Below are 20,256 nucleotides of genomic sequence, written 5' to 3' on the forward strand. Positions count from 1 at the left end.
AGTGCTATAATGAGTACCGTCAAGTCAAGTGTAGCTTATTAAGATGATTAAGAGACGGTGGATATTGCACAGCAGTAATAGAAGTATGAATAAATATCAATAAATAGGGAATTTTAAAAGTGAAAAGAGTATATAACACAGAATATTGCACAATTATGTCAAGTATTGCAGAGATGTTAATGATCAATGTCCAGTTTAGTGACTTCAGGTCATACAGACTGACACTTAGAGGGAGGAGTTAAAGAGTCTGATGGCCACAGGCAGGAATGACTTCCTGTGGCGCTCTGTGGTGCATTGTGGGGGGATGAGTCTTCTGCTGAAGGTGCTCCTTTGTTTGACCAGCGCGTCATGGAGCGGGTGGGAGACGCTGTCCAAGATGGCGTGTAGTTTACCCAGCATCCTCCTCTCTGACACCACCGCCAGAGAGTCCAGCTCCACCCCCACAATGTCACCGGCCTTACGGATCAGTTTGTTGAGTCTGTTAGTGTCCGCTACCCTCAATCTGCTGCCCCAGCATGCAACAGCATACAGGATAGCACCGGCCACCACAGACTCATAAAACATCCTCAGCATTGTCCGGCAGATGTTGAAGGACCTCAGCCTCCTCAGGAAATAGAGGCGGCTCTGGCCCTTCCTGTAAACAGCTTGAGTGTTCTTAGCCCAGTCCAGTTTATTGTCCAAGTGTACTCCCAGGTACTTGTAGTCCTCCACAATGTCCACACTGACCCCCTGGATGGAAACCGGGGTCACTGGTGCCTTGGCCCTTCGTAGGTCTACAACCAGCTCCTTAGACTTTGTGGCATTGAGCTGCAGATGGTTCTGCTCACATCATGAGACAAAGTTCTCCACCGCAGCCCTGTACTCAGTCTCATCACCTGACACATCCCACCACAGCAGAGTCGTCAGAAACCTTCTGAAGGTGGCAGGACTCTGTGTGGTGGCTGAAGTCTGTGGTGTAGATGGTGAAGAGGAAGGGCGAGAGGACAGTCCCCTGAGGGGCCCCAGTGTTGCTGATCATGTTGTCCGACACACAGTGCTGCAGGCGCACGTGCTGAGGTCTGCCGGTCAGGTAGTCAACAATCCAGGACACAAGGGGGGCATCCACCTGCATCGCTGCCTGCTTCTACCCCAGCAGGGCAGGCCGGATGGTGTTGAAAGCACTGGTGAAGTCAAAAAACATGATCCTCACCGTGCTTGCCGGCTTGTCAAACCTTCCACCGCAGTACTGGAGGCGTCGCTTCAGAGTGCAACACACAAACCAGTCGCCGGATTCATCTGTACTCGTAACTAGGTTTCCACAGAGTTTTTCCATCAGCACATGTGCACGACAAAGACTTCACACGGGACAGCAGTGCAGCAGAAGGAAAAGAAATATTTCACATAGGTGCATCTGTTTCCGGTCTGTCCGTCCCAGGAGAGGGATCCCTCCTCTGTTGCTCTTCCTGAGGTTTCTGCCATTTTTTTCTCTTTTAAAAAGGTTTTTTGGGGAGTTTTTCCATCTTTCGAATCAAGGGTCTAAGGACAGAGGGTGTCATCTGCTGTACAAACTGTAAAGCCCCTTGAGGCAAATTTGTGATTTGTGATATTGAGCTATATAAATCAAACTGACTAGACATTCGGTGCATTCAAAATAATTTAATTCAACTTTGAACCTTAACTTTATTGTCCCCTGAGGGAAATTTGTCTTGCAGCTGGGCACAAAAGAGAACACACAGATATGAACATGCAATACAAAAAACATAACAAAACACAAAGAATGATATAAATATGTAAAACACATACTACAACCTATCACATAACATCACATTTAATGTAGCATAACTTGACTTAAAGTTACTGTGTGCAGAATACACAAATTGTCGTGCAGAAAAAAGTCTTGGGCAAAGGTAAATGTATTCTTTTAATATGGATCAAATGCTTACTGTTTTCAGTTTAAAATACATAATTGCAGCAATATTCTGTGCAATATTCTGTGTTTAATACTGCTGTGCAATATACTCTGTTAAATTCCCTATTTATTGATATTTATTCATACTTCTATTGCTGCTGTGCAATATCCTCCGTCTCATAATCATCTTAATAAGCTACACTTAACTTGACAGTTCATGCACTATTACTTACTGCTTATATTATTACATTGTATTAATATACCGTACATACTTACCGGTAAACCCACTTTGTACTTTACACTTATTCTAATTTTATACTTATATCCACTTTGTACTTAATCTTGCCTGTATTATAGTGTATTATATTTTTTGCTTAGTACTTCTATTCCTGTGTGCACTGACGTGACAGTGAGCTGCTGTAACAAAAGTAAAGTATTTCTGATTCTGATTCTAAAAATGGATGTTGTCTAGTTCCTGTTCTCCAATAAAGATGTTGTTGTGTGTGTAAAGAAAAAAACAAAAAAAACTGTTAGCATGGACCTTAGCGTGATTGGATGCTAACACTGTCCATATTTCAAAAGTTAAAAAGAAGTTGATGCCCCTGATTGTAAGTCCAGTCCTAGAATGAATCTGCACTGAGGTTAAAGGAATAGTTCAATATGTTGGGAAATATGCTTATTTGCATCCATATGTGAGTAAACAGCTGTTTGCAGTGCCTGCGCTGCACAGAAATGCTGAGCGGATGTTTGTTAAGAAATAGTTCCAGTACAGAACTCCCCCTAAAGATTTCCGTTTGTGTACAGATTAAACAAACAAGATCGAACATGTTAATTAGGGAATTTTAGGTGTTGGTGGGTGTATTAACTTTGTACAGAGCCAGACCAGCCGTTTCCCTCCCAAGTCCAAATTATAACACTTAGGGAGACAATGCAGTGCACTTTTGAAATCAATCTGCATTATCATGCAATGATGAAGGACCGTGTCATGACTACAATGCCAAAATTCACACACAAACATGAGATTGATCAATCTGGACATCTCACTGCTGGAATGACCCAAAACGCTCAACTGTTCCTTTAGGTGCGCCTCTGAGGACAATAACTTCTGCCCAACCTGGATGAATTATACTCAGTTATGTCCAGTTAGATCCTGAAACAACATGCTGCCCTTGAGCAAGGCGTTGAACCTGCAGCTGTTCAATGGAAACTAGTAGACGGCTGTGGCTGTACTAAGCAGATACCAATGTCTAACAGTGAAACACTGTATTTGTACACATCACAGACACACACACACACACACATCAACAAACATACATGTACAGTACTGTGAACACACACACACACACACACACACACACACACACACACACACACACACACACACACAGTGCTCCAGCCTCCTCAAACAAAGGAGAGCGTTCCCGGCCTCAGTATACGTTACGTCCTATTAAACACGGTGATCTGCCTCTGCTGGGTTTTGTAAGACATCAGTTACACACCGTGTGCTGGAGGGAGGAAACTCTAGCGCCAGAGCAGAAAATCTATTCTAGCATAACAATCCATCCTGACATGAACATATTGCCATTACACTTCCATACAGCCCGCCGCATCATTCCCCTCACAGAGAACAAGTGTATCAGAGGAAGCTCGATGTGGGGCTTCAAGGTTTCCGCTCGGTTTTACAGTCGAGTCGTTTCTGTGCTGACATCTCGGAGCCCCGCAGCGCTTGCACTAAAACAACCTTATTTCCTGTAGTTTCCTGCCGGCACACTGAAACGACGTGGCTGACACAGCAGGTCCCACATCAAAGTCACGGAGAAATGAAAAATGACTCTCACCTTGTTAGCTAAACGTCCACATCATACTGCTTTTAACAGGAAGACACCCCCAAACTACATTTTCTGTCATGGATTTTAATTAAAAATCCATCTTATCAATAATTCAGTGTCATCGCATTGTTTTACTGCTGTCAGATGAAAACCTGTATCTCCACAATGTCAACTTTTGGGAACCACAGTGAGACAGCTTACAGTTCTTACAGTAGCTTAAGGACATGGCCATAACTAACAATTATTTTCATTCATTACTTTATCTGTACTATAAAATCTGCGGGGTTTTAAGCCTATAAAACTTTCTTAATCTTGCCTGCAGAGCTTTGATTGTCTCGGTTGTTTTTTTCCAACCATGGATAGAGCCGTCAACACCGGACCTATTGGAATTACTGAAAAATATCAAACATCTAGGAAGCAATTTAGAGATCAGAAACCAGGCGAGTGCAAGGCGCCATCAAAGCACCATTTCCTTGTGACTTTAAAAGATTCTTTACTTGTTTTTGGTCGAAACAAAAACCTAAATGTGACTTTGTTTTTCATTTGTTTGTGCTAAAGTGGAGCGTGAGGAAGAATCCTATTATATCAAACTCACTCATTAAAGCAGAAAAAACAAAACCAGATGGCAAACCTGGATGAAGATAATAAGAATGAGAGATAATAGAAGGCCCTGGCAGAAATATTCCTCCGTGTGTCGCTGTGTCTAGTTGTCTGACCGATGAGTCTTCATGCAGGTTGTGGTTCTACAGTTTCTGGATCGGCTGCCTGCGCCTCTGTGGCTTTGTTTATGATGCGGTGACAACTGCACTCCAGCACATTAAAGTGAGCTCCGCTGGGGGAACAGTCTTTATCAAGTCTGCAGAAAAGGCATTAATATTGTCGACATAGTGACAAACGAGTTAATGCAGCACATCTCTCTTTCTGCATTGTTATTCATGCCGGCGCCCAATATGCAGAAGCAACTCTGTAACAAGTTGTGGCAATAGACTAGACAGGTTATCATAAACAAACACTTATTGGGAGTTATTAGACTGCGACAGCCGCAGAAATAAGAGCTCCTGCTTTTATATCAGCACCATAAAAGAGCAGACTGAAGTTAAAGAGCAGCGCTCCATGTCGGCTCAGGATGAGGAGGCCTCTTTATGTCTAAAATCAGCTCCTCGGAGATCTGTCAGGAGTTCAACAAACCCAATTCCACTAACCATTTCCAATTTATTCAGATGAGCCAGATACAGAGGGTATAAATATCAAATTCAGAGAGCAGAGAGCCCCGGAGCAGACCTCAGGTCAGCATATCAACCACTATCATGCAGAGACATTGTGGTGTGCTTTCACTACGATTGCTAGAATTGAATTTCTGGGTCTCTGGGCTGGACTCCATCTCGGCCGGTGACTAATGTTGGCATTCCAAAGCTTTTCCAGACCGATAAATCCCCAGGGGAGGATGCAGCAAGGCAGCGGGGGACGCTGATTACAGCCGGCCACTGCGAGATTTCCCCCAAACCAGCTCCACTTCTGCCTCGGCAGCAGTTCTGGGCTTTGCAGGGGAAGCAGACGGGGAGCTGTATAAAAGCCCTGACCCACAAATAAGTTTGATGGAGACTTAAGAGTGAGAGCTGTGGCACAGAGGAAGAGGGGGGGGTGAAGAAGTGGGCAACTGACAATGCTGTGTTCAAGTTGCTGTTTGACAGGCAGCTGCTAATTAGAGACTTAATTAAGGTGCAATTTCCTACAAATGCAGTTCAGCGTGGTTTACATAGTGCAGCAGCATATTACTGCAACCACATTTCAGGAAATACACTGATTCGCTTTCTGGTGGAGCGTTAGATGAGATCGATGCTGCTCTAAAATCTGTCTTTTAAATATAGGGCTAGAGCCAGCAGCTGGTTAGCTTAGCTCAGCATAAAGACTGGAAACAGGGGGAAACAGCTAGCCTGGCTCAGTCCAAAAGTCACAAAATCCACCTCCCAGCACCTCCAAAGCTCCCTGATTAACACGTTGCATCCGTTTGTTTAATCCGTACAAAAAACAAAGTGTAAAAACTGCAGTTAACCTTTTTACGGGGGCCTGGCAACTTCTCAGAGTCCCCAACAAATGCACTATTTCCTCCTGTTTGAGTAATGTTTGCTAAAAACTACAGCGAGCAGCTGCTTTAGGAAATCACTGAGCCGTTCTTAAAATGAAGGAATTTATTCGTGGGCCCTTTTTTTAAAGACAAACTATCACATTGTTGGTTCCTTTTCATGGAATTTGAAATATGCAAATGAAGTGTCCAAAAACCACATGAGTGAATATATGACATTACATATAAATGGATGTTTTCATATGTAATGGCATCTGAAAATGACATGTTCTGATATTTGAATTTATCGCATGAAAAATGGTGTTTCACATGTGATACACATGTAAAATGTGTAACACGTGATAAATTCACATTTATTATAACAAAAAGAATCAAAACATCATTCAATAGTGAAAGCAACGTTAAATTGCAGCCCGACTTCAGCTCTCCCGCAGGATGAAGAACCATCGTGGCAGCAGGCAGTGTGAGAGAGGCGCTGTCCATAAAGGTGGACGCCTCACTTAGAGCAAAAGCTGACCTCGCTGTTTGGGTACATTTATTTTGTCGGTTTCACGTATTTCCTGTCAGGTATTTGTGATTTGTATGCTCGTATACATAATAACAATAATAATAATAATGTCAGTCCGCTTGTTGAGTCGACAACAAAGAGGAGGAGGAACGACAGCAGCTCTGCTGATTAAATCTGTAATATCTGACGTGTCATGAACGCTCCCTTTGGTTTAGGTTGATCTACACTGCACTGCACTTCTGCATGTCGGATATATTGTCAGAATTATGACTTGGATGTTGACCTGTACAGAAGCATATGACATGAACACAGCCTTACTTCTGGCTTCTTACACCTTTTTTGTTGAGCTTCAGCATTCCCCATGGCTGCATTATGCCCCGCCCCCTGTCAATCACAAGTCAACAGACAAACCAAAGTAGGTACTTTTCCCCCGTAAAAAGGTCTAAAATTAATTTCAAGCTACAGTTTGCAGAGTCACAACTTTAAATCTCTCCTCTATAAAATGTTTCTGAAAAATGTGTGAACACAGTTTTGCCAGGAAGAGATAAATATGAGGCAAGATTTTAGAAGATAGATTTTTAATCAAAATTATGACTTTTTCGGTCAAAATTATGAGTCAAAATGTTTAGTACTATTTCACTATATCTCAAAAATGACTGTCTCATGAATTTGACTTAAAAAGGCTAAATTTTGTCTCAGTATCTCATTATTTTGTCTTACCATGAGTATTTTTATTATTCCTAACTTTTTCCATCTTTTTTCTGTTCCTGGCTGAAACAGGCTTCCACCACAGAAAACCTCAATGAAGGAAAAATGCCAAATATCTGCAAACATGGGAAAAAGCTGGAAAGGAACTGGGCCAAGAGTCATCTCACAGTGGAAGTGTCCTTTAAAGTCGGGGACAGACAAGAAGCTGCCTTCATGTTCCAAAGAATGTAAAAGGCCAGAGCTTCAGGATGTTCAGTAAATGTCACAGTCTGACCGGGACCCAAAGTTCACTTCCACCTGCTTCGATAAGTACGAGGCGGCCACTGAAATGGACTTTCCCTCTTCATATCACTGAGACTTTTCCCGCAGATTACCCATAATTACCAGCAGGACAGTCCACTGCGTCCAGACCAGAGATCAGCCGCTGGCTCCTCTGCAGAGCTTTTATCCAGACAAAAGTCGGCAGCTCTTATTTGCCTCTCTGCTCTCAGATGGAAAGGCTCAGCAACATCACAGCAAACATAACCGACTTCCAGCTATAGAAGTCAACTCCGTCGTCTTTGTGTTTCTCTGCCCGCTGCACAACTGAAGCTCTAATTACAGAATCCCATTATCAATATGAGAGAGACGCTTGTTTTTCCATCAGAAGGCCCGGAGGCGGCAGATCGATTTCTCTCGATGAGTGCATCACTAAGGACGAGAGGCTTCTGCAGATGCAGATCTCCGTGGCCAGACTCGAACGCACAGCGCGGGGAGGAAATGGTTCAGGCCCTGATAGCGCCCCCTAGAGGCCGCAGTGTTTATCATACCACACAATTCGAAGGTTTGGGACGGAACAAACAACACAGCGATGATTTAGCTATCGCTATCAGTGGAAATGTAGAGTTTGTCCTGAGGCTGGTGCTAAAGGAAAGAACAAGGTGTCATTAAAATTTAACGGGTTCATCCTCTGCCATCAAATTCGCAGAGCACAATTATGCTCTCCAATCAGTTTGTTGTTAAGATATCTTGTGTACAGTCATTTTGTCTTGAAGGTGGCGCTGGAGGAAAGGTCACGCAGTGTCCAAAAAATGGAAAGGGTTCACCATGAATGTGCTCATTCATTTCCCCTGAAATCTGTCGCTTCTTACAGGAAAACACGGTTATGGTGATTTATAAGTCACTTGACAAACTGAAGGATTATGTGTGAAGAAACTGGGAACAACCTCGGACACCACTCTGATGAAGGCAAACGTTTGGTGAATGAAGCACACTGGTGTTTAATTCTGATAGAAATTCAATATGAGACGTTTACTGTGGCTGGACTTGCTGCCTATGTTCTGCTTTTCAGGTGTAGTTGCGCTCGGCAGCGCTACGCTACTGTTCTCTAAATGCAGTCTATTCAAACCAGAGCTGTTGCACAGCATTTTGCACCATTTCTGTAGTATCTGAACTCAACACTGAGATAAAAACAGTGGGTTATAGACTTCAGTAGCTGCCGCATATTTGATCTATCTATGATCATATTTGATACAGTCTTCTGCACCAGATGTAAAACATGAAGCCGAAATTGAGATGAGCGGAAACAGCTGAAAGAAGAAAGGGGATTCAAACACGATGCAGAGGCTGTAGTACAGGTGATGCACCAACTAAAATAAAATCTTTCTAGTTTACTCCTAAAGCTTGGAGTTCCAACTTGGAAACTCAAAACTCTTGGAAAGATCTCATTCATGTACAGCTTAGGTGTTAATCAGGTCTTGGTAGCCACTTTACCTTATCGAACAATAGAGAAACTATTCATTGGTTCGTCGTTCTGAAGAAAATCTAAATCGACTACAATTGTGATAATTATTTAAGTAATTTATTGAGTAAAAGTGCCAAATATTCTCTGGTTCTAGTTTCTCAAACGCAAAGATTTCCTGCTTCTCTTTATTTTGCATCGTTGTAAATTGAATATCCTTTGGTTTGGGACTGGGCTCTAGGAAGCTGTGTGTCCAAAAACTGACTGAAAGATTAGTCGATAATGAAAATCATCATTAGGTACAGTACTATCTGACAACAAATATTGTAGTATTACGTGAAATCACTTAACAGAAGTTCCAGTAAGAGTAAAAATCTATATTTAGGCTTTGCTTTGCGGAATACATTTTGGATTTTGGGTGAAAAGCTAAAGTAAGTTGTACCATCAAACATCGGACCTCATGCGAGAACCACTTGTACGACAGATTTGTAATATAATATGTAATATATAGCTTAACTTAATAAACTTAATGCAAAATATTCTGTTCACCGTATCATCATAATAATGGCTTGCCAATTCACTGAGAGGTTGGAGGAGTCTGAAAGATTTTATCGGCGTGACAACTTAATACGGTTCAGTAGTGGACGTTGTCTCGCTGCAGCAGCTACCTCGGGGTCTTAATGCAAGCTGCTTTCCAACAGGAACATCCTGCAGATCACACGTCATTATCAGCCGTAATATTAATATTTTCTAATTGTTTTTGTCTCCTAATACCACTACGGACCCTACTAAATCTTTTGCGTTTGCTGATTCCAGACAACAGAACATGAAGCTCCACAGTGCGAAATTGTTGTTTTTTACTCTTCGGTAACATTTTTGCGATAAAACTTTCCCACAAACAGAGCAGAACAGGAAGCCTTGCTCGCCAATTTAGGGGCGTGGATTATGCTAATGAGTAAATCTCACAAACGGGCACCTCCTCGTGAACGAGTGGCGCTCATCAAGTTCATCAAACGACTTGGAACAGTCATACGAGAGGTGTAAGGTACGAAGATGTTCTGGCATGAGGCCCATTGACACAAGCGTTTGCTGTGGAAGCTCGGCCATCTTTGTTGTTGTTTTGGACATAATTTGAATCACCTCTCGCTGTTATAGAGGGCCACGGCGTGCGGGTAGCTACAGATTTCTGCTTTAATCTGCCCATTAGACTTTGTACAACAGGACATTTGTCCTGATGGTGGCGCGGGAGGAACGGTCACTAAAGGCATTCACGTTCTGGGGAGCATGAGCATCCACAACAGGTGTAATGGTGTAGCTGGTAGTTGTCCAGATTTTGTGCTCTGGACCAAAGTGTTGGACAGACTGACCACCTGACATCGCCACTCTTATGCACCGCCACTAATGGAGCCACAAAAACTCATCTCGGCGGGTGTGACATTTGGTCTGACTTTGCATGGAAGTACTTATATGAAATAAGTCATTGTCTGGATAATCTCTTTAACCTTATCACCGAATATTTATTCATCTCCAGACTGCCGCGCCGCGCCGCCCGATGCCGGCCACGTCCGTGCTCACTCAGCCAAAACTAAGGTGATTATTGGACGGGTGTCAGTGTGGACTGTAAGCTGGGAGGATCCAGGCCCACTGCCGGGGACACAAATGGGATTTGTCTCTCAAGCAGAACATCAGACGTGGCTTTTCAGGCCACGGCAGCAGGGAAAGCATTACAGAAATCTCTGCTTCTGCTCACCTTGGAGGCCTAATGGGCAGTTTGGGCCGCCAGTGTTGCAGTCACTAGCTCAGGCAGCCACTCAGGGACACAAATACAGGCTGAAAGCCACTTGAAAGCACAAAACTCAAACAGAAATAACCAGGCTGACCCTGAACATCTTTTCCCACGTGTGACTGGTTCAGGGTGTTGTTACGGAGCAAATACCAGATGTCAAAATGCATTTGTCAACAGACGGGACAGCAAAATCACAAATGATTGCACTCAAAAATAAATCTAAAAGGAAGCAACAAATGACACGTTACTCTGAGTTTGATATGTTTGATAAAAATGCGGCTTGTTTTTCCCCACAAGAGGTTCAGATCTAAACGTTTTCTTCCAGAGCACTGCAGCTTTCTCCCTTCTGAGGTTATTTAGCAGCAAACATCACAGCTACACAGTTTAACGCCAGACAACACACTACAACCAAGTCTAACACGTTACACAACAGTGCGCTCTTTAATTTAGATTTCGTGAAAATTTAGAAACAAAGAGGTTGGCTGGCCGGCTACCTGGATTAGAAAACAGAGTCACAACTTGGTAAATGAGTTAAAAATCTTTTTTATCATGCAGCGGCCAGAATATTTTTTCATCCAGATGGTTAAAAGTTTGGAAACATCTTCAGAACAGTAGTAAATATTGTTCAGTGACCTCATTGCTGGGGGTTTAAACGAATGCTCGCCACTGTGACTCCATATAACTGGAGTTGAGGGCCAGCTGCACACATTGGGCAAGAGGAGGGGTGCACCTGGACAGGTTAAAGACAACCATTCACAGTCTGAATAACACATACGGGAAATTTAGAGTCCCTAGTTAACCTAAAGGGGCCAGTATGCTGGAACACACACACACACACACACACACACGGAGCGCAGTCAGAACAGCAGAGAGGCGGTGGAGATTACTCGAGTTGACGACAACTACGCTTGTTAGTGTAAGTGCAATAAAACCTTCGTGAGTACAAAGCCAATTCAATTGGAAAGCGATATTTTAATCTGCTCCGTCCGCAGCCTGATCCACCGGCGCTGTGTTTACACAAGCACACGCGCTAGCTCGGCTAATAGAGAACAGTTGCAAGCTAAAACGAAAGCTGTCTGTATGTGGTCTAACTGTTTATCTTAGTTTGCCACGTATCTTAAAATTTGGCAAATTCTTGTAAACTTCCTGCTGGCTGAGACAAACCAGCCCCCCCCCCCCTCTGCCAGGTAACTTACCTGCAGTGAGTCACAGCAGCAGCAGAGGGAGGAGGACAGAGGACAGGAGGAGGGACGGAGACTGACTGATGTCGGACTTCTTCGTTCTTTCTAAACTTCACTCAGTGTTTAGATGTCAGGAATATTTATTGACATTTTAGATTTGTTTCCAGAGAGATATTGTTGAGTTTCTATAGTGACTTTGCTGTTGTAAACACTGTTGCTGCTCTAGAAACAACATTTAGTTATGAAAAAGAACTGATAAGAGTATAAATAAGAGTTGTAGTAGTATCGATAAAATCCTTTACCCATCCATAAACACAAGTTTAACACTACTTTGTCAAAAAACACAATTTTTATTGGGGACCCACTCAAATGACCACCTGTGGTTCCCGGGGACTCACTACATTGAAAACCTATACATCACTGTGTGTGTGTGTGTGTGTGTGTGTGTGTGTGTGTGTGTGTGTGTGTGTGTGTGTGTGTGTGTATCTCCCACTGGCTGCATTAGTGACGATTTTAAAACTTTTGCTGGTGAAGCTTAAATGAATGATCATCATGACGTTAGTAACGCTCATTCCGGCTTCTACCTCGTCAGTCAACTTGTACTGGAAACGTTCACATCAGCTTCATAACTTACAGCTGCCTACTTTATAAACTCGGACAGTGAGCAAGCGTAGGACGATGAGACGTTAAGCTTCCCATTTGCTCACGCGCTGATCTAAAACCTTTTTGCTGGATATTAATTTATTCATGCAATGTAATCAGTGTAAGTAGGCAGACAGCTGGTGTGATTATTACTGTGGTTGTACAAGTCTTTTGCCCCTCAGTTCCACATTTAGTTCAGGCCTGTGTCATGTTGAAAGGGTTACAGGAATGTTTCAGGTCCGACCTTTACGTCAAAGTGACTCGGGCTCTTATTCAGACGTGATATCAACTTGTTAAATTGCCGTCACATTTCCATAAAGACGTGCACGTCTGAAAGGGGCTTATGTTAACATATTTCAGTTTTCCAACACCAGGATAAGGGCCGGGGTCGTGGCGAGGATTTTAAAAATAATAATAATAATAGAAATCCTGAGTTATACCCTCATGGATATCCGATTACCTCACTGACTGTTTTAGGAAATTTCTTTTTGTCATGTGTCCTTATTTGTTTTTCACGTTCGTATGACAAATAGTAATAATGTCATTCAGCTTCATGAGTCGACAACAAAGAAGTAATCTGATGCTCCCGAGGAGCGACGACGGCAGCTCTGCCGATTACATCTGTAATATCTGACATTTAATCAAGTCTGCTGCTCAAACTGCCTTTCAGCAACATGACAGCATAACATTATCCACTATGGGGGGAATTATGTCGCAGCACCATGAACTATACAAACACAAATCTTATTATTGCAACATAACAAAAGAGTCGTCCTACCAACAAACGTACAATTCAAAGCTGCAATTACTACAAAGCTACAATAAATTTTATTAGCAATTCTTTTTGTGGTTAATCGATTAATTGTTTCAAAATGCCTTGTTTTGTTGGACAGTCCTAAACCCGAAGATATTCAGTTTACAGTGATATAAGACAGAAGCAGCAAAGCGTCACATCTGAGAAGCTGGAACCAGAGAACGTTTGAAATTTCTGATTGATAAATAACTTAAAAACATTTAATAGATTACCAGATTTTTAGGTTTCTGTCAGTCAGCTAACTGACTATTCACTTCAGCACTTCTGTTATCCCTCCAAGCTGCTTGGCAGGTATGATGTTAAAATCTCTACAGCTGATAGTTTAACGGTTTTGGTGATTTAAATGTTTTATTACCATTTTTAGGGTTTCATTTACATTTTGAAGCAGAACTGGAAAAAAAACATCCACATCAATGCAAAAATCAATATTCCTATAGAATATACAGCCATATAAAACAGTTACGTTGTGTGGCTTGGTGGTAAAGCGGGTCATCCACCAATCGGAAGGTCAGCGGTTCGATCCCGGCTTCCCCCAGCCCACATGTGGGCAAGACACCCGAGGTCTGTGTGTCAACGATTAGTTAGTTTCTTTGGACTGATGAGCAGTTAGCATCTGCCTTCGGTGCGTGAATATGACATGTAGTGTGTACAGTCCATTTATCTTGGGTACAAAAAATAAACAAATGTTGATTAAATTTTAGACTGAGAGGTGTTCCTAATATTCTGTCCACCTCATCTATAGTGATGAGACTACATATTAGAAACAACTCTCAGTACAAAAAGAAGGTAGGATTTATTAAACGTCTTCTTGGTGGAACTGATCGGAAACATGACAAGTAGACACTGCTTTTTCATGAGGGTGTATACAATTAATCTGCCAGTTATTTATTCTATTAATCATTTGGTATCTATAAAACATCACAACACAGTAAAAAATGTCCATCACATTTTCCTAAAGCCCAAGGTGACGTCTTCAGATCTCTTGTTTTATCCCTCCAACAGTCCGAAAACCGGAAAGATATTCAGATTACTATAATTTAATGATTAATCGATTATCAAAATGATATTTTTCTGTTGATCGACTAATCAATTAATCGACTAATCGTTTCAGGTTGTCTATCAGATAAATATAGTGAAATAAAAAGAGTATCTTTCCCTCCCAAATGTCATAGAGTAGAAGTATAAAGTAGCATAAAATGGAAATTTTCAAGTAAAGTACAAGAACCTCACAACTGTAGTCTACTGCATTAGTAGGCTGCTTGAGACTTTCCACTGTTTGTTGTCTGTCATTGATTCACAGCAGCAACAACTGACTTTCTTCACACAGACAGAAACGGTCACAGACACAGACATGTCTTTACTTCCACCATCACAGCATTTATCTTCAAACAATCTCCGTCTTCCACCTTTAAGCTATTCCAACCCGGCTGCTGTCAGTCACTTTGACTTATGTGTGCTAACAGCTAGCCACTGCGGCTAACCGGCGGGTTAACTTTTAAAACTATGTCGTGGACGCAACAAGATGTCGGTAACAGCGGGTCAGTGAAACATGCAGGAAAGAAGCTGGAAGTCTCTCTACTTCCGTTTAAAATCACAACTTTACCTGTGAAACTGAAGCTAAAGCTGCAGAGGCTAACACACCTACCTGCAACGTGAGTCCCGTCTTCCTGTTGTTGTCATACGTCATACGTCAAACGTCACGCGTCACGCGTCACGCGTCGCCCCGGGTCCTAACCCCGCCGGTTTGTCGCTGAACACCCTTTATCTGTTTTAGCTTTCTGAACAGCCTGTATTGCTTTTTTAAATGCAGTCTATGATTTCAACGGATGTTTTTTTATGAAATAAAAAAAATACAAAATATTTCTAAAATAATTTGAGAAATACTTTTCAACGTTTTTGTAATTTTATATATTAAAAAGTCAATAAAAAAAATATAAATATCCAAATATATAATTCTTTAACTGTAGGGATGTAGGCTACCAATTCAAGTTTTTCTGTCCAGATACAGCTTCTGGTACCGCATCAGATTGGTGAATCCCTATTTTTTACCCCTTCGGACTGAATCGAAAACAAGAAAAGCATTAGCTGCTCTCATCTAAACCCCAAAGTCTGTCTAGAAACTTTCTAAACATCTCCAGTTGATTTGCCTCTGGTTCTCATCTGGATTCTCTACTTTTCTCTTTTGTGATCTGATATGTCAGCGCCCTTAAAGATTGAGGGTGGCAATATTGGATATTATTCACACTGTCAACAAATCCCATGAAAAGACCAAACCCAAATCAACTGATCCCATGAACAGGGCCGGAGCCAGGATTTTGTAAATACAGAGGTCTTTGAATCCAAGTCCCCCCAGTGCACCCCCTGCCCTCAGAACATTTTGAGCACACGCCAAAAGCAAACCAATTGAGGTGGTTCGGGCATCTGATCAGGATCCTCCTGGACGCTTTCCTTTGGGGGTTTTCCGGGCACGTGCAACTGGTAGGAGACCCTGAGGTGGAGAGATTATATATCTCATCTGGTTTGGGAACGCCTGGGGATCCCCCCAGGAGGAGCTGGAAACCGTGGCTGGGGAGAGGGACGTCTGCTGCCACCGCGACCCGGCCCGGGTAAGCAGCAGAAAATGGATGGATTGATAAAAAGAAAACCTACAGTAGAACAGACGGGGGCTGTGGGGAAAAAAACTCGACAGGATCAATAATGATGACTGGGAAAATAAAACGTCATCACATTGGTGTGGACTGACCTGTTAGGATTCAGTTCCTGTCCGTTCTGCTCCGAGGTCTCTGTGAAGCGACTGATTTATTAAACTGAGGAGTTTTATACTCAGCAGAATAACGCGTCTTTGGAAGAGAACTGATCAGACTTCAGGCGTCAACAGCTTTGTCAAATGGATGCTGATGGACGACTGAACCGCCTCCACTGAACGCGCTGTGGTTAAGATCAAATACAGTAACGGTACAAGCTGCTGGAGAACAGAAGAGCAGTGGTGGAGCTAGAGATGAAGGAAAAGTACAGTTTGAAGCGGGAACTCGTACCAATCCTTCTTTTAAAGGAGGCGTAGTTCTTTCATGATAAGGAGCCTGGCTTCTCCTTCGGGGCTTAATTAAAAGTGGAGTGCAGGAGCCATTATCAGACCGGCAGCCTGCGGTCCTCAAACCACCGTTTCCACCACGCCGCTACACTTGCTGAGGAACCACAAATGGGAGGTTATATAATATTACTGACGAGGACCAGTTACAGGGCACATTTTGGTCGAATGCTGAATGTACAGTATGTAATACTGATAAAATGGATTTGTCTGGTTCCTTTCAAAGTGGACTTACAAAGCGATTCACACGCAGAACAAAATTGCGGTGCAAAAGCAAAATACGGTAGAAATAGAATATAAATGTGGAAAAACCTAAATGAATTTAAATTCAAAGAACTTTATTTTTCATTCGTGGAGGCGGCACATAATAGTTCAAACTATACACACCACGTACAGATAAGGAAAAATACAGAGATTAAAGAATATTACAGATAATGAAAGGTGAGGAAAAGTACTCAGTGCCAAAAAAGAAGCTGAATAAAAATAAAGAGAAGGAAATAAAAAACAACAACAAAGAGGTAACACCATGTTGGCAGCAGTTTCCAAAATGTTTTGAACCTGACTATAATCACCTGACAATCTGTCTTTAATTACACCAATCCCACAGAGCTCCTCTTTAATGGTTTCAGCTGTTGAAGCTAATCAGCCACCTCCGACAGACTGAAGGCACCCAAACTGTGACTGCCGAGCACATTTTAGCCTCAGCAGCTGGAACCAATCAGACGTCTTTTAAGCAGCCAATCAAAAACTGTCCCGCGGTGTTAGTTTACATATAAACAGCAGACTGCACCTAATCAGCCAACATGCATACAGCCGGTTGTATCTTTGCTGGCACTGAACCAACAAGTCCTTCTCGTCCTAAACCTCGCTTACGTCTTTCCCGTCGGGTTTGTTCGTGAGTCAGACTCACCAAACTCTCTGAACTGGATAAACTTGGCGTGAACCTCCAGCTTGAGTCTGGGGCGCGTTCAGTCTGAAAACGGTTTCCGGGTTGAACTCGAAACTAAATAAACGTTTTGCTACGTTTTGTTGGGGCTGAACGCGCTCCTGATGGATGCCACCTGGTCGTGAGTGCCTGCGTGCACTGAGATTTCATCATTAGCACAGAGTTCAGCAGAGCCAGTCGAGCTAGACGACCCGAAACAAAGTGTTAATAACTCAGCTGATGTGATGTGTGAGCAGGAGTTTGACGTGAAGTTAGATTAAAAACGTCCTTCTAAAGCAAAGCGGTCAGTGACGGTCACAGAGATATGAGACAAGACGATATTGTCCTGCAGTAGGTGATGTTACACCGTCAGGTGCAACAGAAGACGATACCGCACACCTTCATAAAGACCCAAAATATGCCAATAAAACCCATAAAATAAAATATAAACCTCTCAGTAAATTGACAGCCATGATGATGATAATATTGTGAACAGAATATTAGTTTTGCGTTAAGTTTGTTTTGTTATATTTTGTGGTTTTAGTTTATGTCAGTACCATATTTAAACTCCAAGTGAATTCAGATGAAAGCAGTGTGATTTCAGGTTCCCCCGCAGAGAGCCTGCCTGCACGTGACTCGTGCGACAGGTACGACCCGTGAATTTAGTTCGTACCTGAGAGAAAATTCAAGTACGAAAAAATTAGGAGCGCATCTGTTCGCTCGAGTGGTTCTTGCACGAGGCCCAGTGTTTGTCAGCGCCTTTCCAAACTCTTTCAGGTGACGGTTACAAAAATGATTCCTGTAACTGTTTTCTGATCCGCCGACTCTTCTCTGAAGTCTGGTTAAGTTTGGTTAAAATACTCAAGTGAAGTACAAGTATCTCGAACTCGTGCTTAAATAAACTTGAATAAATGTACTTTGTTTTATTCCACCACTGGATATGAGAAGCGAAACAGCCACAATGTAGTGTACTATGAACTGTACATAGTTCATGTTAATTTATTACTATTTTAGTTTATTATAGTTAACTCTGTTATTGCACTTCAGTGCCGTACAGCTGCAGTGTGTGTGTGTGTGTGTGTGTGTGTGTGTGTGTGTCCACATCATCACCACCGCCGTACATGAGAAAGTCAGAGGGAGAGAGCCGGAGAATACGAGCCCTCTCGGCTGTCGGCTGACTCTGACCCGTGTGGGCGACTCTGCCCACATAATGACATCTTGTGAGGTTCCCCGGCTCTAAACAGATGGAGCACTATAGGTGCTGAGCAGGCAGTTGCTATGCAACAATTCGTCGCCGGCAGCATCCAGGTTGGACCTGAGCGGAGAGCAGCAGTCAGGCGGAGGAGGTGCTTTGAAAAGCTGGAGGTTCGGCAGTGTTTCTGCAGCTTCCTGGTAGGCGAGCTGTCACTAGATTTGATTGTTTGAAAGCTTAATAATTGGGCCACTGCAGCAGCAAAGTGACGTACAGTACAGATATATCAAAGAAAAACAGGATGTAAACACAGTGAAAACAGACAAAATTGGGTTAGATAAACAAACCAAAGTGACACTGATTTGAAGTGTAACTGAACAGGCTTGATGTAAGACAGCAACAGAAGCAATGAAACACAGTGAACGGTGGAAATGTGGAGTTTAAGGTCCAATACCGACATGCCATGTGCACACTGATACAGTTACTGGTCTCTGTAATCACTCCTCCTGTTAAATACTGGCCCCGAAGTGATCCCTTTGAAATGGAGGACAAAATCTGTCCTGCAGAAAAACGAAGTCAGTACGATGCTTCAGACAAATCAAGTGCATATCTGTCACAGTTACAGTGTCTTTAGTACAAAATTCCCCCTTTGTGTTTCCCTGCTGAGCTCTGGAGACGGGACGCATCCTGGCCGTCACGTATAGGTCTGTTGCCAAGACGCAACGCTGGAAATAAACCTACACACACTGTAACTAAACCCAAAGAAGGCAGCGGGGGGGGGGTTCACATGAAAAGTGACAGAAATAGTTGTGTAAAGAATGAAAAAAGAGAGCTCTCGCCCTGCCTTCACTGCATGAAGTATGAAGTGGGTGTGAACGTCGGATTGCGTTGGAAGTTACAGAAATAGTTGGACACCCCAGACTTGAAGGGGGTTCAACCATTCGCCAAACATTTCTGGCAGAGCATACTGTCAGCTTTACTCTTTCAATGTGCATATGGACACGAGAGGGTTGTGTTGAGACAGCCTGTTCCTTTAACGGAACAGAGTGACGGGAGTCTAAACTCATCAGACAGGAAACGTTCCTCCAGATCAGATCCTGTCCACAACCTGTCTGATCATCCGACCGCTCGCGTTTCATGCTCCCAGATCTCCGCAGACAACGTAGTGGCTTCTCTGTTGATCACAGTCGGCGGCAGTTTAGATTTTCTTGTCCGAATGAAACGGTGAAGAGTAGCAGCTTCGTGCTCGGAGATTACAAAGTTTCAAAGGGGAACTCTAAAGATTTTCCACCTCAGCGTGTGTTTCCAGGTGTTGGGGAGTTCTACTGCATGTGTTTTAAAAGTCGTATAAAGCCTTCAGCGTCTCAGAGGGAGCTGTGTGCAGTCTGATAAATGTCCTCAGGTGATGTCACTCGAGTCGGCGTCGGTCGGGGCTGAAGACTACAAGTTTGAAGATGAAACAAACGTGTCGGTGTGGAGTCAGAAAGAAGTGAGCTCACCGCTGCTAGCATAACAAACCCAAATCTCCAACCCGACTGTTGCACTGTGGGTAGTGTAGGCGCCAGGTTTAGACGAGAAAGAATGCGTGGAATAAAAAAGACGATATCTCCGGTTCTGCTGCATCGATTTTGATCATTTTATTTTAAAAACTGTCCATCGTGAGTCTCATAATGTTATAGGAGTGCAGTGATAAATCAGTGCATTACTCTTTTAGCAGAAAGTTTCAAACTCAGTGTGTGGAGTTAGAATGAAGCGGTAATCAAGATGCATTATGGGAAATGTAGGATTCAGTGTTTTTGGAGCTAAAAGTCAGGCTGTCTTGGCCTTTGATGCATCGTTTTCAGTATTTTTTTAGTCCATCAATTGTGATTCCCCAAACTTGACAGTAGTGC

At 42.9% G+C, this 20,256-nt stretch overlaps 1 protein-coding gene across 1 annotated transcript in view; it reads right to left on the bottom strand.

Annotated features, from left to right (window-relative positions):
* Nucleotides 1-14,910, bottom strand: part of immp2l (inner mitochondrial membrane peptidase subunit 2) — a 148,674-nt gene extending 133,764 nt beyond the window's left edge. The window contains exon 1 of the mRNA XM_044192522.1: nt 14,805-14,910. Within this exon, the coding sequence (XP_044048457.1) occupies nt 14,805-14,846 (42 nt within the window). The 5' untranslated portion in view covers nt 14,847-14,910. The remainder of the gene's footprint in view (nt 1-14,804) is intronic.
* Nucleotides 14,911-20,256: the final 5,346 nt, after the last annotated feature.

Source organism: Siniperca chuatsi, linkage group LG4, assembly GCF_020085105.1.
Source record: "Siniperca chuatsi isolate FFG_IHB_CAS linkage group LG4, ASM2008510v1, whole genome shotgun sequence".
Taxonomy (NCBI): domain Eukaryota; kingdom Metazoa; phylum Chordata; class Actinopteri; order Centrarchiformes; family Sinipercidae; genus Siniperca; species Siniperca chuatsi.